Raw genomic sequence first — 27709 nt, 5'->3', positions numbered from 1 at the left:
TTCGTGAAGTGAGTTCTTGTTGAAATCCCATTTCTTCAGAACTGCTTTCTTTCGTGTTTATTCGTTTGTCGTCCTTCCCGCGCACCTCCGATGTGCGCGGTTTGCTACGTGGGTACGGTGCGAAAAAAGTTCGACGTTCACGCAGTACACACAAGAGGAAGATGATGTTTGCATGAATACAGAAACGACGCGGGCATGAAGAGAAAGGGGTCAACAAATGGTGGACGCGTTGGTGACACGTGAAGAATGTTCACCCCCCCTCCCCCTAATGACGAGGGCCTTCTTTAAAGACAGTGCCAAGTGCACTGGAGGGGCATCGTGGACAGATTGGAATAATATAATATAAGAATAGGTTCTACCCTTTGTTTGCATGTTCACCACAATTATATGTGGTTAATGCAGACATGATTCCTTGCAAAATGGTTCCGTTTGGTGTTTTAACATCTTAACACAACTGTTTCATTGCCAAAACGGTAACACCTCTGCTTATATTTTGACACTAGCAAGGGAGGTCCCATGATGTAGATGCTCACCCCGAGCTCTCATTACTCTGATAGTGGCATTGTCTTTGTGCTGTTCGCCTTTTGGCGTCCTCTGGTCTAACACCGTTTGAGACGAGGCTCAAAAGAAAGCTGTCTCTGGTGTGGACCAATCAGCTTCAAAGAATGCATCATCATATACTACCAGAGCATGTTTTTTGTTTGTTTGCATGTTCACCACAATTATATGTGGTTAATATAGACATGATTCCTTGCAAAAGGTTTAAGTTTGGTGTTTTAACATCTTAACACAACCGTTTCATTGCCAGAAAGGGTAACGCCTATTCTTATATTTTGATACTGGCAAGGGAGGTCCCCATGATGAGATTGGAAGAACACTGGTGAGACAAGGCCACCACGAAAGTCGTTTCTCGTGTCGGCCAATCAGTTTCAAGGACAACGCAAATATAATTATCAGACGACGTTTGTTTTGCCACAAGCAGTGAATGCAGACTTGATGCCTCGCAAAAGGTATCTATGTTGGTGTTTGAGCCTCTTAACACAACTGTTTTATTGCCGTAAAAGGTGAAACCTATTCTTATTTCTCATCATTTTTGATACTGCCAAAAAGGTCCTATCGATATACTGGAATAAGGCGCAGTGATCGAGAGGCGGGAAGTCACGGAACGGACCACGGTGTCTTTAATGATACGGAAAACATAACAACCAAACAAACATTATCACACATTGAGAGAAAAAACAGTTCTGAAATATTGCAAGTTACACATTTTTAGTTTACACTTCTTAAACGTCTCAACGTTTGTTTCATCACACGGAGTGTTAAAAAATTTTGTTACAACTTTAATAATATTTTTTCCTCGATACAGTTAACAATCTATATAAGTTAACTCCGCAATTCCATCTTGGCTTAAAAGTTGAAAAAAAAACACCGGTGAAGTCGTGCAGTGTTAAAACCTTTGACAGTACCAGTCACTAGGACATCCATTCCTGTGTACGATATGCGTGTGGAATTTCTCTGTGTACTCGGCATCTTTATTTATTACTGGAGGAACCCGACAAGCTATAAAGCTCTTTTTCACAAATGTACAGTAGGAGCTGGTCAGAATGTTACAATAACAAGCAATACAAAAACACGATTAGGAGTGCAAAGTATAGGAAATGTAACCAAATCACTCAAATATCTCCGTCGATTTCCCCAGGTACTCTACTGCACTCTCTCAGGCGACGCAGGAATTCGGTAAAACATTCCAAACGCGGGCACCTTCCTGAGGTGAAAACAAAACAAGAAGACCTCGAGACTTGCCGGCCTTTTAAAATATGAATGAAAATTCTGATAAAATTACAATAAAAATGTTAATGAAACGTAAATTCCACGCTAGCTCAACCCACAGCGGGTTGGAGGACCTCCTCACACAATTGTCGGTCACGGGGGCAACTGAACCATACTTCATGCTGGTTGTTGAACGAGGTATGTATGTGGTCGTACTGCACGTTAAACTTCTTTCGCACCTTACGTGGCCAAAACGTGGTCATCGGGTGTGAACGACGACAAACGAAGACAAAAAAGCGGTTCGAAAGAAATGGGTTTTGAAGCTAGGAGGTGAGGGCAGGACCGGTTCAGATTTAGAAACGCGCGTTCAAGAGTATATGGCTGCGAAAAATTATGTCCACGCGATAAGCCACTTCGTTGACCAATCATTGTGTGGCCAGGTCGCTTCTGAAAGAGTTGCCGCATAGCTCAGTGGGCCTTACCTGGTAAAATAAAATTGAAAAAATTATTTTAATAAGTAATCGCTCGCCACTGATGTTAATCCGTGGTCGGGTTGGGGCAATGCTGTTAAACATTTAAGCGAATCGGCTCTCGATTGAGTTCTTTTTTCTTCTGTACTCGTATAAACCGGTGAGGAGAGCTCACAAGCCAGACCAAAGGCTCTTTTTACAAAGCGAGTTTTGTGCACCCGATAACACTTTGCACTTCAAAAAAACACCGTTTTACCAGCAATTCGCTATTCGGAGAGCGAGAACCGTCCAGCCTCGGATTCGTTTCCAGAACATTTGCGACGGGCCATTTGAGCCATCGCCGCAGGCGTGGAAATAAATCCCGACGATGCCGTGGCCGAGAATTTCAGTGTAACGTGGCACCACGGTAACGCAGACGTTGCGTTCGAAACGTCTTCTCGCTGCACTTCATCGCGCAAGAAAAAGGCCCGAAGACGTCCCCACAGGGCCAGTGGTTCTCAATCGGGAGGGCGGTACGTGGCAATGTCCCAGCCGGTGTACGCGAGGTGATTTATTTTAATAATTTTTAAAAAACGTGCGAAATAACACCATGTGCGAGAGTCGTCGGTGAATAATTCACGATGCAACACAATTTTTGTCCCTGGGTACTAAGTGTTATTTTTTTTATTGCTTATGCCTAAAAAGTATAGAAAATGGCTATTATTATTATTATTCCCCACAAACTTTTCTTTTGTGTCCGGGACTTTACGTGAAGGAATTACACAAATGCACACCACGTATTTCTCATTCACAATAGGTACATTTAAAAATATCACTGTCCTGGTCACAAAAGCAAAGTTTGTGGGAAGACATTTTCTGTACTTTTGAGGCATAAGCAATTAGGAAATAGCACTTACTACCCAGGAACAAAAAAAAGTATCGCTACACAGTGTAATAATGCTACGAATGTGCCCATATGAAGTAACTCCGATACATTTCAAATCCATATGGGTAACCTCGAACGATGTAAAACGACTTTTAGAAAACTCATTGATCGCAAACAACGCGGGCTTCCAAGAGTCGCCAGCAAGCGCGAACACATCACGGGCACGCACATGCAGAGCGTCCGTTGGTTTTTGCTCTTAAGAGGTTTTTTTCGGGGGTTAGATCACGTAAATGTGTGTCGTTAAAAGCCGCCACATTTATATATTTACGTGATCTAACCCCCCCCCCCAAAAAAAAAACTCTCTTGAATGATATTGGTCGCGAAAGCCTACTGGTTAACTGATTTTTGTCGTTATAATTGCTTGCGGGTACCAGCTGATTAGGATTATCTCACAAAAATGGGACAATCGGTTAAAATATTGATGTTCATTATTCATACATTTTATTTCTCAGAACCATGTTAGGGCTAGCAAGGGGGGGGGGTGGACTCGGTTGAAAACTAACATTCAATAACGGGGTACAACACAAGTAGCCAACAAAACGTTGAGAAGCACGTCCCCCACCAGCTACCTGGAGGGCCTCGCTTGAGTTCCCTCTCGTCAGCCAGCGGTAGAGCGAGCAAGTAATTGCAGGGATGCACACCTACCACCCTCAGTGTATGTGCATATTTTGAAAATGCGAGATGTATCGTAGTCTCACGTATTATAAAATGCACTTACATTCCCTGCATCCTCAAGCAGAAGTTAGGCTTGCGTATTATCATCTGGTAGGCATTCGCGTTTTTATCAGTTTTTTTACTTTATCTTTCTTACTTTGACACAGCACACATTTTTGGGTGCGCTTTACACTCCGGAGCATCTTATAATCTGGGGAATACGACATATACATATATATACACATGTCTATATCTCTGAGCGAAAAGCTTTGTAGAAATTGTGTTGGTCTCGGTTCAAAACAAGCATTCGTTGGAACATTGACCAAAAGCTACTCGTAGCGTATCGAGGCCTAGCTCCTTCAGAGAAGGCGAAACACGCTGCTATGACGAAAACACCCGTGTCATTTGCCCCGGATCATAAGAACCCCGAGGTCGCCGTCCAGTATCGTCAACTTCATCAAGGATTTCGCTCTCTCAAGCCATCCAAACTACGGCGTAACAAGCGGTCTCCGTCACCTAGTACCCTGGCATAGACAAGACCGGGGGGGCTTTGAGATGGGAGGTGGATTTGGATGATTCTTTTGAAGCTGACGAATGTCCGCGAATCAGGAAACTCTGGAACGGTTTCCTCCACTGTAAGAAGAATAATAATACATGCCAAAGGCGATCACGAGACGAAAAAGGGTGTCATCTTGACCTCTGGCTCGGTCCGCCAATGACGCCTTGCATGCCACGCGACATCGCCGCCGTGTGGCGTGTATAATGCGCACGCGGCCACGTTTCGGACCAACCATATAGAGAGTTCCAAAAAAAATCGTCGTCGTGAGTTTCTCAACATTTACCCACCGCACATTGCTGGGACTCCTTTACCAACCGGCAAGATGCGGACACTTGACGCACAAATGGAACGTTCTGAGCTTTCCGCCGCGCGACCGCGGTCACACAGAACGCAACCACCGAGCGAATAAACGACTACTCGACGCTCGGTTCACAAATACCAAAGGGGAGGCATCGTCGCAGCGATGCAACCAACTCCCCTACTCCTGACAATCACTTGGCTCAAACATCGTAATGGCGTAGTAAGGACATTGCCAGCTGGGGGGAGGGGGCCCAATATTTTGATTCGTCTCACACAGTCGCCTAACGTTACCGCTCTCATTTAATTAAAATAAAACGTGGAACGTAAATTAAAGCATTGTTATTATTCAATAAAATACATTTAAACCGCGTTTTAAATAAGCGTGTTGTTCTTTTGCACCGATGTCAAGGGCCCCCCCTCCCCCAACTCATAGCTTTGGCCACAAGGGGAGTCACAGTACCCCCTGCCCCCATACGAGCTACGCTACTGCCTCGATGTGAAACTATTGCTGTTGCTCTACATCGACATAAGCCTTGCAAAGACCGACCACCCCAGCAAACTTGAGTGTTGCCCCTCGACCAACGTTTCTGAGCCGAGGAACCCACACGGGCGAAATTAAATATTTCCTTCGCCAAATCAACGACGGGCAAAGGTTCACAAATTGGCGGAAAGGACCGCTTATTGCTCATTTTTGGCAGATAAAAGACAAACGTCTACGAGCGTGTAGGTTCTCGCGGTCGATAACGCTCTGAAGGTTAAAATGCCACCGATGTGCAAGAAAACTATTTCGGTGTATTTTTTGTCGCTGCCAATTTTGAGTATTGCATCGCTACTGCATAGGTCTCCGTGCGGTACAGCTCTCCGATGCGTTTCCTGGTCATCCCGGCAAGACGTCCGGGCTAGGGGGGAGGGGTGCATTTGGCTCCACGTGCCGGCGAGCTTCTCCGGGAACTGAACGTCGCTCCCCCAGCACTTCGGGGGCTGAAACGTTGCCGAAGCAGCTCCCAGCAACGCGAAGCGAAACGTCGGACACCACCACGCTGAGAGAACAAGACGAGGGGGCACACGTATCGGAGAGCCGGCTAAACGCCGTGCGCTGTTTTTGTAAGACGATGCCATTCTTCTGCTGAATATTGGCACTTTTTTTTTGCCCCATCCCCCCCTTTCAAATATATCAAACAGGCCCCGGTTACTTAACCTGCCTCAAACGCCTTGTGTGCACGCACAAACACAGATACCCACACATAAACACACATGCACAAGCATTGTAGTCGAAGTTATGAGAATGAGGCGTGGAATGGTTGCAGTGACCTACAGTTAAGTGTTTGTTTTCAAGCACCAGGTTTGCAAGGGCGTCCGAGTCACTTCACAAAAGATACATTTCGTAACACTTTTTTTTTAAGAAAGAAAAAAAAACGCACACTCCTACTTAAACCAAATAAAACACGGTGATAGATTCCTGCCAAACAAATCTCATTCAATCTAGATCCAAGAGACGCAGGGTCCTTCTGGACAAAACAATTTTCCGGGCAGCATTGCGATGGAGCAGGCGTAACCTTGGGCCACGTTTTTACATTCCGAGTTCCATAAGTCAGGGTGGAAGCTGGGTCCCATTAAAACGAATGCTGCTGGGTTGCCCGTTGAAACGGGCAAGAATTATCATGCGGTTTTCATTCTTGAACCACAACGATCCGTGAAACTATGCAACTCGTTATCCATGCGTCACGATCACAACTTAAAGAGCGGAACGAACGCCCTCGCACGAAAGGGGGATGGGGCTCATAATTGCACAATCGCTCCGGTTTCGGTAAACACGGCACACACGTGAGCCTCGCTGGTTGCTTTTTTTGTCACGCGCCGCACCTATTTCTGGCCATGCAGCCCCCAAAGGCGTTATTTGGAGGGGTGGCGGTGGTGGTGGTGGGGGGGGGGTACTTCCGAAAAAAGAGGTCAACAGGTGAACGACGCACAGGCCGTGTACAGTTAGCAGCATTGCAACAAACAACCAAAATAAATCGTGCCGAGCTTGTTAAAAGTACAACTGCAGCTAACGGCGGCTCTTTCAGTAATTACCCTCTTGTGCAATCGTACGTTTCCTTTTGTAAAACGGTCCCCCCCCCCCTCTCCATCCACCGCTCCCCGTTCGTACCAATTTCGCAACGTTATCGTGACGTGACCTGTAATGCGAGCGCGAACGGTAACCCGTGCCAAACACCAACACGCGGCGGTTACGACTCGAACCCGTATCGAACGGGCATCACGTGCCTCGGCACCCATGAAGAAGGTTGCCTTGTTCAGGAAGCTTGTTCGCTGCGAAGACGGAACCCATCCGGCTAACCTCATCCAGGTGGTTGGACGGCCACCCGGATAAAGGTTCGCAGTGGCCATATCAATGACGCAGAGCCCTGCACCACACCGCATAGGACCTGGGTTTGAGTCCACGTTTCGACAGACCTGAAATCTCCCAACTTTCTGAATTAAAAAAGTATTCTTCATCGCACAATGATAGCTCTTTGTAGGGCGTAAGAGTGTGCCACCCACGGTGAATACGATTTGCGCTGTAGTGATCTAAAAAGTAATTCTGAAGGCATCATTCAGAGCCATTCTCTCCTGGCACAGGGCGATGCACTGCTATGTCAACAGGTTAACATGGACATTCATTAGTGTTGTGGCACAGCTACGAAAACACATCATAAATCCAAGTGTAACAACAAGTTGTATATTATACAGCATATTTACACCGATTAACTAAATCAACATACCTTTCTTTTTCAGTTGCACATGGTCAACAACACTGTTTAACAGTCCCCATTCGGACTACACACGGCCATTGATCACCCATGTCAAGTGATGGGGTAACCTTTTTCCTTCTGCGAGTCAAATAGGACCCTCAAATAACTTTGGAGACCAACAACGCGTGAACGAACACACACACACCCCCTCAGCCACTCTGCCGCAAGAGGCCTCTTGTGCGGGGACAAGTGACTGAGCATTTTAATATTTCGTTTGACTTAACAGTCGTGTGGCCACTGGGGCCGTACAGAAATTAAGTCGTGGGCTGGATCCGGCCCCTTGGAATGTGCGGGTTACCCCCCCCCACCTCCCCCACCACGTCGCCAACCAATCGCGAGCGATCGTTTTGCATCATTGCTACTTCCACACAAACTCTTCAGACGACGTTTCCCCCCACCCCCCTCCGAGCGTCGCCACCAATGTGCGAGCGGCGTCGACCGGACGGAAGAGCGGCGTTCGGGAAGGCGCCAGCCTCCTCTCGGAGCCGACGACCTCACTCGGGGTCGGCGGCGGCGGCGGCGGCGTCGTCGTCGTCGGAGGCGCGCACGGTCGTCTCCTCGCGCCACGCGTTGCTCGCGACGCACAGCGTGAGCCCGACCCCCATCAGAAGCATCCCCAACAGAGCCCCTGTGGGCGAGGTGGGGGGGGGGAGGAATCCACACGCCACGGCACATCACGCCACACCACCAATGCAAATCAATTTGGAATTATATAGCGTCCGAATGTGACGGCGTCCCAGCAGTGTGTGTATATTTGTTTTTAGAAATGAGGCAGGCAGGCAGTTGGTCATAGGGCCATAGTAAAAATTAGGAAGGTCTTGAGCTTGGACTTGAAACAAAAGGAGAATTCACAGCGTGAATGGCCGGGGATGTGGGGAGTTTCAGACAATTTGGGTAGCAAGAGGAGAACGAGCGACCTCTCACCGAGTAAAAGGTCCACCGACGTACGGCTTCAACAGGTGCCTTGATTGGTTGTAGTGGAGAGTGCACGGACAGGAGCAGAGTGAGATGAGTGGGGAGATTTTGGAGTGCGTGTGGAGTGGATCAGAGTGAGAGGAGAGGGGAGAGGTAGGTCAGGGGGCCAGTCCGAGGAGGACCTTGAAGACCACGAGTGCCACGTTGAAGTGATCCGAGATGGGATTGGAAGCCAGTGGAGCGAGCGGAGAGCTTTGGAGCGACGATGTGCTCTCGTTCACCGGAGTGGGCGAGCAGTCTGGTAAATCGGGTCGCATTCGCAAAAGAGCGGCTGCTTTTGGTTGCAACCTTTTATTTTAATCTCACCCGAAAACAACCGTGGTGCGTGCGTTTTTTGTGGATTTGAGTAAAAAAAATTCGTCAATTCTTTTTACGTCTCCCATAGGCAGATGGGGGGGGGCGGGGGGGATGGTGCAACGCATTCCGTGAAACGCGCAACGCATTGTGATTGTAATTAATTGTGCGATTCGTGGATATCACTTATGAGACAAACTCAAAATTAACCGACGTTAAAACCCTTTATATATTTTAAAAATACGACAAATGTGGCATCACCCAAGTTGTTATTACTGGGTTCCCTCCACCGCCTCCACCGCCTCTGTTGGAGGTCGTGTGAATTCAGTGACGCCCCGTCGGGCAATGTGCAGTGGAGTGCACTCACGCGTCCCTCCGATGTTTTCTCCCAGGAGCTTGCCCGTAATGAGCGTGAAGATGAACGTCAGCGAGTTGGTCAAGGGCACGGCCACGGACAAGTCTGCGGGGAGGGGCCGATCAAGGCAAAGCAACCACGGGCAGCCGCTAATTAATGTACGGCAAACCGTGTTCCAAAATTCGTACATGTTAATACGCCTACGTGCCTTACCGTTTTGAGTTTCGAATTGTGTAAGCAGGTGAGCGTGACTTGTAATCCGCATGGTAGCATCAGTTATGTTAAAAAAATTGTAAAAAATATGATATTTATATTTTTTTCTCTTCAGGTCCGGCCTTCCTTTAAATCACAACTTGCTCCGCCCCGGCTAAAGCGATGTCCAGGCGCTACTCACCAGCTGAGCCGAGGGTGAAGTAATACAGCAAGGAGCCACTCTGGTTCAGGACAAACGGGACCATGTACTGTTGAGAGATCCAATACACAACATCCACCATTAGGTCAGCATCTATACCATCATCGCCTCCAACATCACATTCATCGATATAGATCTATCAAGCTCTCATATCTGCGCCAGATGTTAGGGGGGCTCTGAACCAGACATTTGAAAGAAGTGGAGACCCACAAAAGGAGGTGCAAACATAATTAACTGTAGAACCCAGATAAAAACATTATAAATGTAAAGTGTGCTCGTCAAAGCAAACGATTGTGAATGTACCAAGTAAAATACTCGATGGCGGCAGCAGAATCAAATTAGATCCAGTAAAATCGAGCAATGGAAAAGCTGTGTTCTTGCAGTCAAATTTTCCTCCATTATCGCATCGCGTTGACGCTAGAATTGCACTTAAAAGTAAGTACGTTGGGAATATTTGACAGGAAGGATGCAATTGTCCTGGCATCCTTCGTGGACTGCAGCACAGCAAGACTGAGGGGCAGTGACAAGCTTTTGGGAAACCTTCATCTATGATAATAGTATAATTTACTTAATTATTTATCCAGGAAACCCACACGGAGTCACGGGACTTACTTTCAGGAGGATTTTGTATTGGGTTTTTATTTTAAGGGGGTTTCAGCCAAATTATGAGTTTATAAGCAGGAGGAAACAAAAGTACACGGATATAACCCACGTGCGCGAGGGGGAAACGCTCGATCACCGCACAGATGGTTATTAGAGTCCAATTGCTGTACTACCTTCTAGCAAGCCTTGGTAGGGCACGACCTCGACGCCAACAGTAAGAGAGTTTAACAACATCTGGTGCGATGATCCACCGACCCTTGGCTGCTGCCTTCACAGTGCTGGATTATAGGTCACGTGCGTAGCCACCCCCGCCCGTATCTATCGATGGATACGTCATGGCTGATGATGATGATAACGGTGACGAAATCTTGCAGAAACTGTGGTGGCACATCGCGATGGCGTTATGTAAGAGAGCAGAAGAATGGCCGAATCAAATTCGGCAGCCACATATGCAACTTCTTTCACAGCGTACGAAGCCAACCGTGTTTATGTGAGGTGTGGCTTTAGCCCCCAACAATTTCGCAGCTGACCACTTACTGTCATGTGACCATTCAACTCCGTGGATTTGAAGGCACCTTCAAGCAAGAATTTTTCTATTTTTTTCCAGATCTCACAATTCCCGCGCAGGAGTTCAACGCGTTCAGTGGCATTTTAACTGCCACCTGCCCGCGCCCACGGATCTGCTTCTGTGTTTTAGCACCGGCTAGGTGGCGGCGGGTGGGGGAGGGGGGAAGGAAATGTTTCAACATATTTACTAAACCGTTTTTTTGTTAGAATGAGTTCAACACATTCGGGCATGTCGGTCAACATGGCTGCAGCAGCAGCAGCAGTTATGACGTTTGCTTTGAGCAACCGAAATTTATTTTGTTTACTGAAAATATTTAACCAGGAAAGGCCACGTGGCCACACACACGAGGCATCTTATTTTAACAGGTGTGCCTGCAGATGGGTTACTGGCCCTTTGTGGGGAAATGTTTAACACTCTTCAGCCTTTGATGCGCGCACAGACTCACTCCCCGCGCGAGGCCGACTTATTGCACCTCGTGGAGGATCGCTGCGCTGAACAAAACAGTTCCGCGGATCAGTTTGCAATATCGAATTTGCGTTTCAAATCAATGTTTTAAAAAAAAACATTTTTAACGGAAGCTGGTTCGTAAGTGCTGGTGTTCGTACGTCGAGGACTGTCTGTATTGGGTGCTTGCACATTTGCTCTACCAGTCTGTTAAAAAATTAAATGTGTTTGCACACATGCTTAAACTTTGCCTAGCTGCGCCCCCATCTAAACTACCCTCAAGTTTCCCTGTACAGCAGCTGCACTTTCAACTTCGGTCCAAATCGTTTTGGTCAGTTTAACTTCGTCACTCCGAATGTGCCTCTGTCTGTCGTTGTCCGTAATATTGGGATGATGTCGTCCATTCGCTTCATTGGTCATCATCCACAAGTTGATATCCGTCTCACGTTCGCTTGGTAGATGCGTAGCGTGCGTGTACAATCCTCAGTTTAACACGTAGGCTTTCGCGACCGATATCATCCATAATACAAGAAGAGCGCACAAGCGTTGTCATCGCATCTACGCCTCTATATAAGGAACGAGAAAGGTGGACTTCTCCACAAATCTGGCTGTCGCCTGATGAAGCTAGTTGTAATTACTACCGAAACGTCGTACTCGGTTTGTAAATGTTGTGGCTTGGCTCTCCAACACACCGGTTAGTGCTGTACTAGTGACGAATTGGCCACGTTTTGTTTATGTGACAACCCTTACTAGTTGGCTGTGTCGGGCGGTGGCGAGTTCAACGCCGCATTGATATATTTTCTCGATCTAACCCCCCCAAAAAAACCTCTATTATAGGTGTATAATCTCGCGAGTTCGACCCCAGATTCTGTGTCTGCGCCCGACAGGTCATCCTCGCCACTATGGGAGTTGACCTGAAACGGTCGAAAAGCTTATTATGGGGCACAACAATTCACCACCTCGACAAGTCGATGAATTGTTCTGTGTTTAAATTCCAAATGTAAAGATGTCCATTTTCATGAAAGTAGTGGCCCACTCGATTGGCTGCAGGGTTCACGTGAGCGCATTACAAACAATGCATACAAATCACGACCACAGGTAGTGATACGAGTTCTTTATTTTTACATCGCTATTTTTTTTTGTTAGTCTCCCCCCTCCCTCATTGTTTGTGGTTTGTGCTATCGGCATCAGCATCACGATGTGAAGAATTTATTCGGAACTCAAGAAGTGCAGCGCAATTTCCTCCCCCCACCCTCTCCCCTCTTATCCTCTTACCCCTCCCTCCCCGTGTTTGAAAATGATTGCCTACGGACATGGATATATAAAAAAATATATACTCCACGCTCGAGGGACGGCACGGGGTGCACTTTCCCACCTGCTCTGCCACTGACGGCAACGTTTGTCGTCGCCACGACAGGGTGAATCTAGAAATATTTTTTTGTAATTCTCAGAGCAAATTGAACAAAATTAAGCTCAGAACAAAATGTATATGTTACCTTTTTGTGTGTGTTTGTACAGTTCATTGGTGACCTGCGGCCGAGACCATTAGCCTCGCTCCACTGGAAAATCCGGTTGAAGCACAAAGTGGCTGCCTGGATTAAAAAATAATCCGAAGAGCAATATGCACAACCGCGAGTTGGCCTATCGCAGAGACCGCAAGCAAATCCATCGCACCCTTCGCAGCATGAGAGGAGAAGAGAGGAGCTCCCAAAAACGGTTTGTATTGCCCACAAGATAGCGTGGAAGCGGGATGAGTTGTTGGAACGAAACTAGCGTGAACGCATTTTGCTGAATGTTCACACGGCAATGAGATGCCTCGATAATTGTTCGATCAAAAAAAAGGGTGCAAAACAGTGACATGTACGTATGCATGCATGTTGTAGCCAAGGTAATGACAGAGGTATCAGTTGTGAGTTCGAAGGAATTGGTGGCGACGGCAATGATCGAGAAGTGAGAGCAGAAGGTGACAGAAGAGGACGGTGGAGTCTGCGGGTTGGGTCGAACGTCCAGAGTCAGTGAAAAGGTTCGGGAAGGGCGGTGTGGCCTGTGTTGGTATACAGTGAGGGAAAAAAGTATTTGATCCCCTGCTGATTTTGTACGTTTGCCCACTGACAAAGAAATGATAAGTCTATAATTTTAATGATAGATTTATTTGAACAGTGAGAGACAGAATAACAACAACAAAATCCAGAAACACGCATGTTATAAATTTATTTGCATTTTAATGAGGGAAATAAGTATTTGACCTCTCTGCAAAACATGACTTCGTACTTGGTGGCAAAACCCTTGTTGGAATTCACAGAGGTCAGACGTTTCTTGTAGTTGGCCACCAGGTTTGCACACATCTCACGAGGGATTTTGTCCCACTTCTCTTTGCAGATCTTCTCCAAGTCATTAAGGTTTCGAGGCTGACATTTGGCAACTCGAACCTTCAGCTTCCTCCACAGATTTTCTATGGGATTAAGGTCTGGAGACTGGCTAGGCCACTCCAGGACCTTAATGTGCTTCTTCGTGAGCCACTCCTTTGTTGCCTTGGCCGTGTGTTTTGGGTCATTGTCATGCTGGAATACCCATCCACGACACATTTGCAATGCCCTGGCTGAGGGAAGGAGGTTCTCACCCAAGATTTGATGGTACATGGCCCCGTCCATCGTCCCTTTGATGCGGTGAAGTTGTCCTGTCCCCTTAGCAGAAAAACACCCCCAAAGCATAATGTTTCCACCTCCAGGTTTGACGGTGGGGATGGTGTTCTTGGGGTCATAGGCAGCATTCCTCCTCCTCCAAACACGGCAAGTTGAGTTGATGCCAAAGAGCTCCATTTTGGTCTCATCTGACCACAACACTTTCACCCAGTTGTCCTCTGAATCATTCAGATGTTCATTGGCAAACTTCAGACGGGCATGTATATGTGCTTTCTTGAGCAGGGGGACCTTGCGGCGCTGCAGGATTTCAGTCCTTCACGGCGTAGTGTGTTACCAATTGTTTTCTTGGTGACTATGGTCCCAGCTGCATTGAGATAATTAACAAGATCCTCCCGTGTAGTTCTGGGCTGATTCCTCACCGTTCTCATGATCATTGCAACTCCACGAGGTGAGATCTTGCATGGAGTCCCAGACCGAGGGAGATTGACAGTTCTTTTGTGTTTCTTCCATTTGCGAATAATTACATCAACTGTTGTCACCTTCTCACCAAGCTGCTTGGCAATGGTCTTGTAGCCCATTTCCAGCCTTGTGTAGGTCTACAATCTTGTCCCTGACATCCTTGGAGAGCTCTTTGGTCTTGGCCATAGTGGAGAGTTTGGAATCTGATTGATTGATTGCTCCTGTGGACAGGTGTCATTTATACAGGTAACAAGCTGAGATTAGGAGCACTCCCTTTAAGAGTGTCCGCCTAATCTCAGCTCGTTACCTGTATAAAAGACACCTGGAAACCAGAAATCTTTCTAATTGAGAGGGTGTAAAATACTTATTGTAAGAGCCATAAGACAGAAAGTGAGTGTATTATTTCTGTATATACATTTGATGTACATCCGTCATACATTTGTTGACGGACTGGTTATATTTGATTTGGAATATCCCAACTGTGTAGAAACCCCCCTGTGGTTAGACGCTCCGTTGGTTGAACCCACGACGTCACTTCCGGTTTTTACAGTATAAACGGGGAGCTACGAGAATAGCCAGGGGGAGCGAGTGGATACAGTCTTTTAACAGTACGTTTTTGTGCAACTAAGAAATAAATAAACAGTTTGAGTTAAGACACCTCAAACACGCGTCAGGCTTTTTGCTCCCACAAGTTAAGGCGCAGCTTATTTTTTGGTTCAGGAAAGCTGCGCCTACATTAAAATGCAAATCAATTCATAACATTTTTGACATTCGTTTTTCTGGATTTTTTTGTTGTTATTCTGTCTCTCACTGTTCAAATAAACCTACCATTAAAATTATAGACTGATCATTTCTTTGTCAGTGGGCAAACGTACAAAATCAGCAGGGGATCAAATACTTTTTTTCCCTCACTGTATGGAGATGCGCGGGAGACTCGGGGCTGTTGCAGTGGGGGTCTCCACCTGATGTCAAGTGAACGTGTGTTCAATAAATTGCCTTCTCAAGAGAAGTGTGTCAAGTCGTCGTGATGTTTGTATGAATCAGAATATTTATACTGGAGGAATTTGACGAGCTACGAATCTCTTTTTTCACGGATGTGTCCTCGTTTGACACGGTGTTGAGTGCAGTGGTCACGGGTAACTCAGGCCCCACTAAAGGAGATGTTTGCCCAACCGATTTGGTCCATTTGAGGAGACCTTTGGAAAGGCTGCCACGTGCTCGCATACTCATTGCAGCAGCTGCCAAAGGGAAATCGTCACGGAGGCACAGACACATTGGCGGTTCATTGTGGGGGGGGGGGGGTCTGCCCATCACTCAAGGAAACTGTTAATAAAACACCAGAGCAATCTGAGAGTACTAAAAAAAAAACTTTACAGCTGTGCGACTCACTCGTTTGAAGCGCTTGCCCGTCACCATTTTTTTTTACACAATGGACGCTCTGAGAACGCAACCGAGGTGCGGCTTGCGCTATTTTTCAGAATGTTAGGGCGGCCTTTGCAGGGGGCGTTATCTGCTCGACATTGTAGCCACCTACAAGGTGGGTACTTGTACACGACAATTATTGGTGGTGGGTTTTAAACGGAGGGATGAACGTGGCTTGACCACCTCACGTCAAATATGTCATTTCAGAAAGCCATGCAATGCAAACATTTGGCAAAAATTTGCTGTAATTGAAGTCTAAGCTCACAACTGGGGAAACAAAAAAAGCCAATTGTTTAACATTTGGGGGTCCCAGAATTATGACCCACAGGTTGATTGAATTTACGCATAGGGCAGGGTCAGAGTGAAGTCTTGCATTGCTGTAAGTGTTCGTAATAAGCACCTAAAAATAAACAATGCACACCATCGGTATGTGGTGTTTGAACATCTTAACACCTGTTTTATTATTCTTAGCTCTTTCGGTAAAGTCACGTTGAAGGGAAACAATAAAATAATAAAATATATATAAAACAATAAAAATGTTCTCACGACGTTTCGACAATAACACAAACGGTCGTCATCAGGTGTGTCGCTTTGCATAAATTTATTTATTTTTAAACGGTGTATTTATTTATAAAAAACGTCAGCACCACGCGCAGCGATTTGGCAGTTTATTTAGAAGGACTAGTCCATCTATGTTCTGAAAAGAGGAGGGGGGAGACGAAAAATTAATGTATGCTGTCCTGTTTTATTGCCGGAAAGGGTAAAACCTATTATTATTTTTTCATCACCCATTGATAGAAGTGAGATCCGTGAAGGTGATCGTCATCGTCGTCAGGAAAAATGAACAATGATAACCCGAGATTGTTCCAGTTTAGTGTATACGTTGTGAGGCTTAGGAGTTCCAATGGATAGGAAAAGTTTGAACATGGATCACCGCCAGGTGCTGGATTGGAAAATAGCATTTAAGCAAGAGAGTGAAAGATCTCAACAGGCCAAGTGTGTGTCATATAGAATATGTATACGACTGTACCTAAAAGGGCATACGTCTTTAACCTTTGTCTTAAACAATTTGCAATCTTTTTGATCAGAATCAGATCTGTATTTATACTGGAGGATTCCGATTAGCTATAAAGCTCTTTTTCACAAATGTCCAGGACAACTTCAATTAGCTACGATGAAACTTCTTGGAAGTATCTAGAGACGTTTTCTCTTGCATTTTTTTTTATCTTCACATTATTTCACACTATTCCTGTGCAGAGGAGACAGCGGTGGCAGTTAATCAGGTGACAATGCTGCCCGCCGCCCCACCCATGGCAGCAATGCCCTTCAGTGGCCCATTTGCTTTGTGCTGGCGGTGTCGCGTTTGCCAGACAGATGCGTCAGCAGCCCGTGTCCCCCCGTGCTCACGCGGGGGTTGGAGACGAGGAAGCAGAGCTCGGCGAAGAGCTGGCGAAGGCGTCCGCGACCACGTACCGTCTCCACGCCCTTGGCTCCGCGCTTCAGCAGCGGATTGGTGCCGCCCCACAGCAGCGCGACGGCCGTGAGCCACAGCACGCCCGCTAGCACCGCACACACGCATGCACACCCATCAGAATCGGAATTTTTATTTATTTTGGAGAAATTCCATGAGCTATGAAGCTCTTTTTCACAGATGTGTCCCAGTAGTTTTCACAGATGTCCGAATCAATGGCTATGATCTGTCTGCCTGTGATGCAGGACGGTACCGAAACAGACATTGGAATGATTTCCACAAGTCCGATGACCAATAGGAAGACCAAAGACCAGATGGTGGGATCATACTATCAGGGCGGATCTTAAGAGGTCGCGTATCTACCGCACAGCAGCTGCTGAATCTGTCGGAGGGTAGAAAGCATTGGCGAGCTGTGGTGGCATCAATGGATTTGGCCATGCCGACATCTTGACTTTGATCGACTGCTGAATGAAGACCTTGCCCAAGCTGTCGCCAACTCTCACGGTCTCGCTATGCAATGATCCACACAACTCCTGCACGTGTGCCGATGTTCGTCACTTTATCTCTACGGTCCGTCTCGGGCGTGTGCCCTTCTTTGGCTGCCAATCGATCGTTCGTCTCAACCACCAGTCACTATCCATTCTCGGGAAGTGTACTGCGACATTCACTTTTTGTAAAGTACACATGATCTCTCCAACGTGCGTTTGGTCCTCGCACTGCTTCTTGGTGCTATTTTCAGCTTTTGTTCAATTTGCTTCGCCACAGTTCATGTTTCAGATCCACGTGTCACAGCAGGTAATATTAACCCTCGGACGCACACAGACGTATCCATTATTCAGTGGGGCTTAAGTTACTTGCCCTACGTGGCTCCAATGTATTATTTATGAGACGAGTAACTTGTCTATGCGGGACAGAACCACACACCACTCCCAATGTTAGCCATTGCTGGAAAGCAACCAAATCTCGCCAGGTTCACAGTGCTATTACGTCGTCATTATCATCATTATCAGAAAATCGGAGCGATGAAGTTCCCCTTGTGCCAACCAGTGTACAGTGTCCACATTCCACTGCAGTCTATTATGAGCACATTCCAAATCCCTGCGCGTGGCGTTGTCTGCCTAACCCCGTCCATTTCCTCGCGCGATCGTACATGACTAACGAAGGAGAACGGGTCAGCTAAGAAACGCCTTCGCGAGACGGTCACGACGTCACGCGGCTGCCGCGGTCATGTCCCCTTTCCCCATCACGCGGCTGCCCGATCGAGACGGCCGAACGACGAATTCACGAAGCCGTGACACGGGCGGCTTCATTGTGATGGCAACACTTTACATATCTGAAGCGCTCTTCCAGGCAGCGTTTGTACCTCTGCAATGAATGACAAAACCACACAAAATATCACACCGCTCCAATCCCCTTGCTGATAGAAATGGAGCGTGCAAGCGTTTCACTCCTATAATTGCCACCGCTATTTTGTGCATTCAATTATTCACGTCAACCTCAATATCAAATGTAACCATACATATATTTATTCCCATTAGCCAATTAGTTGGGTTAATTAAAATTTATTTTTAAGTCCAACGAAAACATTAATACGTAAATCTTGACTTAAAGCTTTCGTGACTGCAGGAATTCATATTCTTTTGGTCTTTCGGTAAAGTCACGTAGATAGGTTCAAAGAAAATTGTTATTTTCTTTGTTATTTTTGTTATTTTCTTTGAACCTATCTACGTGACTTTACCGAAAGACCAAAATAAAATGAATAAGTAGTTATATAAATATTAATTTAACGTACAGCCAGTCGCCTATGATTGAGCGTGCTTAACCGTAGCCAGCTTGTATAGATCCCAAGAAGAACGTCGTTCGTGGCTTTTTGCAAACTGCCGTCTGGGCATGGCCTGACGCGCACGTGTGGTTTAGGGTTCAAATCTCCGAGTTACTCCTGCGTCACGTGTACCCTTCTCCTCGCCTACGCCAACTATATGGCGTACGAGGTGCCACCACGCTGCACCGCACGTGGTGATTGCACCCAAAGCACGTGGTGTACGGCGGAAAGGTAACCAATGAAACGCTCAATTGGCGCCTCCGAACCAAACTCGGCGCACAATATTTAATTTCAGGTCTCACTTGCTAAAAGTGTCGATGTCGTCTTAGCTGCCCTTTTTTTTTTACAATCTCAAAGTTTTCACTGTTCAGATTTAATAAACACGAGCAGGTGAAGAAAATTGTCTGGTGGTCGAAAAAAATCAACGGAGTGGCGGCCATCGGAAGCATCATGCCCGAGAGGATGTTCAACGGTAAGATTGCAATGACAATTAATAATTGTGTGCAGGTGTTGTTGCACTTTGGAACCACGAGAGAGGTTTTGGTGGAGGCCTTCATCTAGCAATAGATTGATCGTGGCCGATGACCAGAGTTTTTAGCTGTACGGTTCAAAAACAGCTCTGCAAGTCGTACGTCACATTTTTTAAAACCAGAGCTGAAATAACAAAGGTAAAAAATTATACACACACACTAGGGAGTGGTTAGCATCGGGCATGGGTGGTGGCAAACCTGCCAAATGAAGGAGTAGAGAGAGCCCCCCCCTAATAATATAACCGTGGGCTCCAATGAAACTTAATATGGCCCTAAACTACGATTTAGAATTAGATTTAGAAAATACCGCTGCACGTCTGCGAATTAGCACGGGCAAACCTGTTGCAAAACACTGCTGTGAATTACGGAAGGTTCATGGTTTATTGCAGCGTGCATTTATTCGCAAACGAATAAAATCGTAAAGCAACGCAAACAATGTGTCATAATTGACAAAGTATCACGTGCTGTAATAAAAAATGCGAGATTACACATTAAGTACTTTGTAAATAACACATTTATAGAGCGGTTCACGTACAGTGCTCTGAACCCGGCGACATGAATTTTGATTGGCAGCCACGGCTAACCTAAGTAGTGGCCGATATCGCAACCGGCCCGGGCTCTCCATCCCCCTTCACCGACTTGCGTGGACCAGAATTCTGAAGTACGGACAACTCCTTATGAACAACAAAGTGTGGGCAGGCCTTCATCCAGCGATCAATTGACAAAGGGCCATACACGAATCATCCCTGTAATGCCCATTATCATTATGGTCATCGAAATAAATAAAAAAAATTCGTATCATTTACATCATGACCACCATAATCATCATTGTTACAATCATGACCGTAATAATTATAAAGATGATGATGATGATGCCGGAGTTCACCTTGCTTGGGATTATAACTTGTAACCAGATCATGACTGTAATCCCTGTGCCTACATCCCTGCCTTACTTCACGATGAGTTTCCCTCCGCAGCTCTGAGCTGGACATGAAAATTCTACATTTTCATGACGGGAACAGACTTCCCCAGAGTTGGTACTCATTTTATAGAATCTGGTTGGATGAGCTCAACGAACCTATAAATACGACCACTATCTTTAAAAAACAAACCTGACGGTAGCCTTCAAGTCTCTCCATGACCTTCCCCCCACAACAGGTTGCCTCTCTCTTCCCCTGCTTAACCTTTTTCTGTTCCTCTCTTATAGCCTAACCTCTTCTCTATTGCCCATTCTCTTTCTCTTCCCTCCCCTCGCCCCTCCAGTTCTTCTCGTCCCTCCCCTACTCGTTCATGTCCCCCAAGTACCCTCTATCGCGGTAAACAATTCCTCAACCGTTGCACACCCCTGACATCTAAATAATTATTTTATTATGCTGTTTTGTAAACCATGTTAAGCGCCTTGGGCAAAGACGCTCGATAAATACAAATCATAAAATAAGAATTAACTGCCAATATTTCAGATTTTTTTTTTATTACAGTGCTCTGCCACAGTATCAGTGGTAGAAATCCCACATTCCGATGGCAGGGGATATTCAATCCATTGGCAACAACTTAGCAACGGTGGCTTTCCACGCCTGGGGCATAAAATGTTTATACAAAATACAAACAGTCCTTATGTAGCTGTCAGGAGCCCTTTTGTGGCGAGTAGACCTGGACAATTGAGCATTTAGCTCCTGAACGTATTGCCACATGCAATAAGAGTGCAGGATGAGGGGCCTCCCCCACCCCTGTGCGCGTTATTTGAACATACTTCACCACGCTGGTCATGTATGTATGTTAAACTTCTTTTGCGTTGTACATAGCCAACCGTACGAATCGGAAGGTGGGTTATTGGGGGAGCGCTTCATTGAGTAATAAGCGGAATATTAAATGCGTAACACATATCGAGGGCACGGTTCAGGAAATTACTGTTACACTTAAAATCCATGAATTGCAGTACTTAGAAAATATTTCAACCACTAGTCGTGAATAGCACAGGCTATGCGAGGTCTGAGTGAAACAGATCTGACAGAACACACTTAATCTCGATAACGATTTGGCGATGCTGCGTTGGCATTGGGGCAGACATGTTAAATAAAAACTCAACACATTCGTCAATAACACTGTCGCCTTAAAAGGGAATAACATATATAATATCATGGGACCTCCTTTGGCAGTACAAAAATATGAAAATGTTTTCCCCTTTTTTCTGGCAACAAAACAAGTGTTAAGATGTTAAAACACTAAACTGAAACCTTTTACAAGGAATTATGTCTGCATTAACCACAATACTCGTGGTCAGAATGCAAACAAAAAACATACTCTGATAATATTTGTGGCATTGTCTTTGAAACTGATTGGTCCACACCAGAGACAGCTTTCTTTTGAGCCTAGTCTCAAAACGGTGTTAGACCAGAGGACGCCTAAAGGCGTACACAGCACAAAGACAATGCCACTATCAGAATAATGAGAGCTCGGGTATGAGCAGCCACATCATGGGACCTCCTTTGGCAGTACCAAAATACGAGAATAGGTTTCCCCTTTTTTCTGGCAACAAAACAGGTGTTAGGATGTTAGAACACCAAACTGAAACCTTTTACAAGGAAACATATAATTGTTGATGTTTTGGGCAATCCTGTGGTTCTCCGTATAAAGTTGAGGCACCTAAGAAATAGAGTAGATACAAGTTGGGAGACTGCACTTTAACAAAGCCTGCAATAATCAAAATTGTATGACTACATGAACGTATCTATATTTGACCGTTCATATATATGACAATTTAAAAAAATGGCTCGTCAAGAACATTTGTCATTAAACCGAAATCAGGCCCCCTGGTGGTCAAACTGGTCGTCTTCAACAACTCTTTTAATCCAGCGTCTTTTCTGATGGGCTCTTTTGTGCTCAAGAAGGGCCATTGCCCGAAACGTCGCATATGATAGATTTTTTTTCCTTTTAAGGCCACGGTGTGACATTTTTCGAACACAATTTATGTAAATGCAGCAATCGTAGCGGTCGCCGAAGACAAAATCACCCGTTAATGCGCCCGGTCTTATTCGATCTCGGTAAGCTTCGGACGTCGAGCTCCGATTAACGATCATCATTGCACAACAGTGTTATCTAACGGCTCAGAGTAAACAGCTTTGGATATATATTTTTATATTATTTTTCTTCTAATATAAATAACTTGATTTAGTAATTGAATGGTTTTTTTTTGTAGTAACGGGTTTGTTTGTCACTGTACCCAAATAGCTACGATTCACGTGGCCCTTTAAACTATTCATATTCCAATTTAGAAACTGGGTCATTAGAAAAACCCGAATGAGTCTCGTGCTCCTTCAACGGAGGAGGAGCAGCAAAACGACACGAACTCCCTTCTCCCGAAGTCCTCTTTAGTCGTGGCTGGCAGACCCTCGACATTGGTCGAAATTTTATTCCTGAACATCCTGTCTGCCTGCCACGCACTCAAGAATAGAATGGGTGTAGTAATGGGACAATGCGAGGCTACATTCCCAGCAGATGCAGTGGTGCAGCCAAATCCAATGTTGTTCTCTACTTTGGTGCGAGCAGAGTCTTTGTCAAACCCGCCTTCACCCAACCTCGCTCTGACCAGCGTGGTGAAGTATGGGCAACAAAGACCCTACCGAGCCCCACACACACACATTGTGGGGGAGCAAGGCTCTCATCCACCAGTGGATTGACGACGGGCTATATACCAAGACAAAAACAAATATTCCCGGTATAGCCCTAACAGGACGTTGGGGCAAGTGCTGTTCACGAGCACCTTTGAAGATTGGAACGTCACACGATGGGGTGGGTGGCCAGCACCACGCCCGGCCGAGATTTGTCTCCCTAGAGACGATGTTTTTACACGCCGCACTAGGTACTCATTTTAGGCTGAGTCGACCTAGGGGAGGCCCGGGACCGGTTCAGATAGTCGTCACTGGTGTTGGCCGTGAGTGGGAATCGAACCCGGGTCGCTAGGTTCATAGCGCAGCGTGCTAACTGCTACACTATCGCTCCCCACACACAGACACATACATAGAGACACATACATAGAGACACACAGACACATACACATACAAAAAGACAAAGATCCCCCGTATAGCCTTAACAGACTGTAGGGGCAAGTGCTGTTAGCGAGCACACAGAGACAAACATGCACACACACAGAGAGACACACACATAGAGATACTCACACAGAGACACACAGACACACACATAGAGACACACAAGACACACACACAGACATACAGACACATACACAGGCACACACATAGAGACACACAGACACAACAACCGCCATTCGCCACTAAGTGGCGGTGACATCACCACGACGCTTGTGCCAGGCCATGTGCACCTTGAGGCCACGTGAAGTGTCGAACGCCCGCTGGCAGGAGGTCACGGGGCAGACCCAGGTGCCATGGGTCGACTGACTGAGATGACTGGCTGATGCACCACCTGTGCCCCCTACTGTGCCAACCTGCTGTGCTTTAGCCACACGGCGCTCCGCTCGCTATTGTGAGCGTCGCTCTTCCGCCCTCCGTTGTTGTTGGAGGGCGACTGCCTCCAACTGCCTAGTAGTATCCTTCACGAGCCTCCTCCACAGAGGCGGATCTTGACACCGCTGGTACCAGTCATCGGCAAGTCCACTCAGCTCCACGTCCTCCTGTACCACATCACTCCATCTCTTCTCTAGCCCGTGCCACGCCCGTTTAGCCCCCTCGATCCGGCCGAACAAAAGCTGTTTCGGCATGCGGTGGCTGGGCATGCGGGCTACATGACCCAGCCAACGCAGCCTTGCCTGCCGGAGGAGCTCACCGATGGGACCTTGCCCAGATCTTTCAAGGATTTGTGAGCTCCTCACACAATCCAGCCTGGTTAAACCCAGGATGGATCGTAGGCAGGCTACCCTAAATATTTATAACCGGCGAAGATGTTCAATTAAGGGGGTCCACATTTCGCAAGCGTAGAGAAGGGAGGGAATGACCGTGGCCGAGAAGACCTGAAGCTTAGTGCGGAGCGACAGACCAGGTAGCTTCCACACAGCGTTACGCAACCGATGAAAAGATATTGCCGCTCGACTGATTCGAAGCGAGACCTCTGCTGTTAAACTGGAGCTGGTCATGAGCACAAGGCCCAGGTATGGGAAACTCTCCACTCTCTCCACAACTGCCCCATCACCGATTGGGAGTTGTGGGGGTGGAGTGTCCGATAGTACAAAATACCCAGGCAGGTGCTTAGTTTTGGTGGGGCTGATGGTCAGGCCCCATCTCTTAGTGGCATGCTCTAGTCTCAACAGCAGCGTCTCCAACTCCTCCTCTGAATGAGCAGCTATTACCAAATCATCGGCATACATAACGTGGTTGAGCAATAGAGAGCCATCCCTTGACCGCACCCGGGGATCGATCAGCCTCCCATTATATCTGTACCAAATGGAGATTCCCCCGGTACCGCTATTGAAGGCTTCACGAACTACATGGTCAAAATAGATGTTAAATAATGTGGGAGCCAGAGGACATCCCATGTCGCACCCCAAGGTGTACAGGGAATGGCTCTGATTCCCGGCCACGTAGTTGTACCCGGGCCCGCTCACCATCATGAAGGTCCTTAATGATCGTGAGCAGAGGGTCAGGGACTCCAAAAGCACGAAGAACAACCCAGAGCCCAGGCCTACTCATGGTATCATAGGCCATGACCAGGTCAATAAAGCAGAGATGTAGGTCTTGTTGGAATTCCCTACACCTCTGCTGTAGCAGATGGACAGAAAATATGGCATCTGTGCAGGACCGCCCTTTTCTGAAACTGCATTGGGGCTCCGCAAGCCTCTATTCAGCGTGCCTGGCAAGGCGATGTTGAATAATCCTTGCCAGGACCTTTCCCGGCACACTGAGGAGTGAGATGCCCCTGTAGTTGTTACAGTCTGTGTGGTCCCCCTTCTTAAAGAGGGGGACCACCAAGGCATCCTTCCAATCCTGCGGAACCCGTCCAGTGGTCCAGACTGTTGTTATGATGTCATATAGGGCAGTCTGTGCACAAACGCCACCCTCCCTCAGCATTTCGCTTGGGAGATCATCTCTGCCCGCTGCCTTTCCTGGTCTTAGACTCCGGATCGCCTTCAGTACTTCCTCAACAGATGGCACCTCAGCCAGCCATTCACAGGGGTGACTTCTTCCAATATTTGAGGCACTGCAGCCTCAGCAGGGTCATCCCCACTTTGTGCCACGATGTTTTCCTGCGTGAGGGATTTCCCCTCCCCCAGGACCTCACAGAAATGCTCAGCAAATCTGCAAACCTGTTCCTGGGGGTCAGAGATTGGATCACCGTTTTTTCCCCTAATGATGGTAATAGGTGTGGCGCTGCAGGTTACTTTTTTGATGGAGTTGAATAGAGATTTGTGATCGCGGGCCACTGAGGCAGACTCCATCTCCTCAGCAACCCGCGACCATACAGACAACAACCGCCATTCGCCACGAAGTGGTGGTGACGTCACCACGACGCTTGTGCCAGGACATGTGCACCTTGAGGCCACGTGGAGTGTCGAACGCCCGCTGGCAGGAGGTCACGGGGCAGACCCAGGTGCCACGGGTCGACTGACTGAGATGACTGGCTGATGCAGCACCTGTGCCCCCTACGGTGCCAACCTGCTGTGCTTTAGCCACCCAGCGCTCCGCTCGTTGTTGTGAGCGTCGCTCCACCGCCCTCCGCTGTTGTTGGAGGGCGACTGCCTCCAACTGCCCAGTAGCGTCCTTCACGAGCCTCCTCCACAGAGGCGGATCTTGACACCGCTGGTACCAGTCATCGGCAAGTCCACTCAGCTCCACGTCCTCCTGTACCACATCACTCCATCTCTTCTCTAGCCCGTGCCGCGCCCGCTTTGCCCCCTCGATCCGGCCGAACAAAAGCTGTTCCGGCATGCGGTGGCTGGGCGTGCGGGCTACATAACCCAGCCAACGCAGCCTTGCCTGCCGGAGGAGCTCACCGATGGGACCGTGCCCAGATCTTTCACACATAGACACACAACAACCGCCATTCGCCACTAAGTGGCGGTGACGTCACCACGACGCTTGTGCCAGGCTATGTGCACATACATACACATAGACACACACATACACATAGAGACACACATAGAGACACACAGACACATACACACACATAGAGACACACAGACACACACATAGAGACACACACAGACACACACAGAGACACACATAGACACACACACAGACACACACAGACAAACAAAAGAAGACGCACGCGTGGTGTCGCCTACGAGACGGCGCTAACCACTGCGAATACCGCTCCCCTACATATATACATATACACATATAGATATATACATAGTTATACACAAAGATGATCTCCCGTATAGCCTTATCAGTCTGTTGGGGCAAGTGCTGTTAGCGAGCACCTATTAAGACCGGCACTGTGGCACAAGACGGGGGTGGGTGGCCAGCACCACGCCACGCCGCCTTTGTCTCCCCAGTGGCGACGTTTACTACACACCGCACCCGGTACTCATTTGAGGCCGAGTCGACCTAGGGGGGAAGCGCCCGGAACCGGTTCAGACAATCGCCGGTGGCCGTGCGGGTTCGTAGCGCAGCGCGCTAACCACTGCGCCACTGATCCCCTACATATACACAACAGACAAAGATCCCCCGTGTAGCCTGTAACAGAGTGTCGGGGGCAAGTGCTGTTAGCGAGCACCTACGAAGGCCGGCACAACGCACGAAGGGGTGGGAATCGAACCCGGGTGACCGTCGGGTTCGTAGCGCTAACCACACACACACACAACACACTCTACAGTACACGTGGCGACGACTCGTAACATTTTCGACTGGGGGATTTAACACCCCCCCCCCTCCCCCCCGCAACAACAACAACCCCACCGCCGACGTTCAAATCCTCACCTTTCGCAGGCATGAGTGATCAGTCAACGCACGTCTCATTCCGGTCTGCGCTTACCCTGCTGCCATTCCGGCCTTTAACCCCCTCCCCCCCCCAACACGACGCTCAGCCAGCCTCGTGGCCACGCCTCTCTGTGTGTGTGTGTGCCCAGATATAGAAGTGCATTGTTCACGTTGGGAAGAGGCGCTCCAGCCACTCCGATGGATTATAACAAGGCCGTAATTATAATATATATTCAAATATGCTCAAAATGTTCCCCCCCCCCAATATATTGCTATAAAATAGATTTCTGTTTATATTATTGTGGTTGTATTTTGTTAATCCCTAATCTCTGCCATTACATACAATGAAACAAGAA

At 47.3% G+C, this 27709-nt stretch overlaps 1 protein-coding gene across 1 annotated transcript; it reads right to left on the bottom strand.

Annotated features, from left to right (window-relative positions):
* Window positions 1-1164: 1164 nt before the first annotated feature.
* On the bottom strand, window positions 1165-27462 carry TMEM234 (transmembrane protein 234). Its single transcript, XM_032981248.2, has 5 exons — window positions 27354-27462; window positions 17052-17203; window positions 9489-9555; window positions 9107-9199; window positions 1165-8098 (listed from the first exon to the last, which is right to left on the bottom strand). The coding sequence occupies exons 1-5, from the start codon at window positions 27364-27366 to the stop codon at window positions 7965-7967; spliced, it is 459 nt and encodes a 152-aa protein (XP_032837139.1). The 5' UTR covers window positions 27367-27462; the 3' UTR covers window positions 1165-7964.
* Between the last annotated feature and the right edge of the window lie 247 nt (window positions 27463-27709).

This window comes from Petromyzon marinus, chromosome 3, assembly GCF_048934315.1.
Source record: "Petromyzon marinus isolate PM22_M1 ecotype Great Lakes invasive population chromosome 3, UKy_Petmar_22M1.pri1.0, whole genome shotgun sequence".
In the NCBI taxonomy this organism is placed as follows: Eukaryota; Metazoa; Chordata; class Hyperoartia; order Petromyzontiformes; family Petromyzontidae; genus Petromyzon; species Petromyzon marinus.
The sequence above is the reverse complement of the archived record's forward strand: the minus strand, read 5'-3'. Positions and strand labels throughout refer to the sequence as shown.

What these genes read in the sequence shown, in the direction of transcription:
- TMEM234 (XM_032981248.2), bottom strand. An exon ending in CTTCACCCTCGGCTCAGCTG is followed by an intron (nt 9,200 to 9,488) that starts GTGAGTAGCGCC and finishes CCCTCCCCGCAG; the next exon opens with ACTTGTCCGTGGCCGTGCCC. An exon ending in AGAAAACATCGGAGGGACGC is followed by an intron (nt 8,099 to 9,106) that starts GTGAGTGCACTC and finishes CCTCGCCCACAG; the next exon opens with GGGCTCTGTTGGGGATGCTT.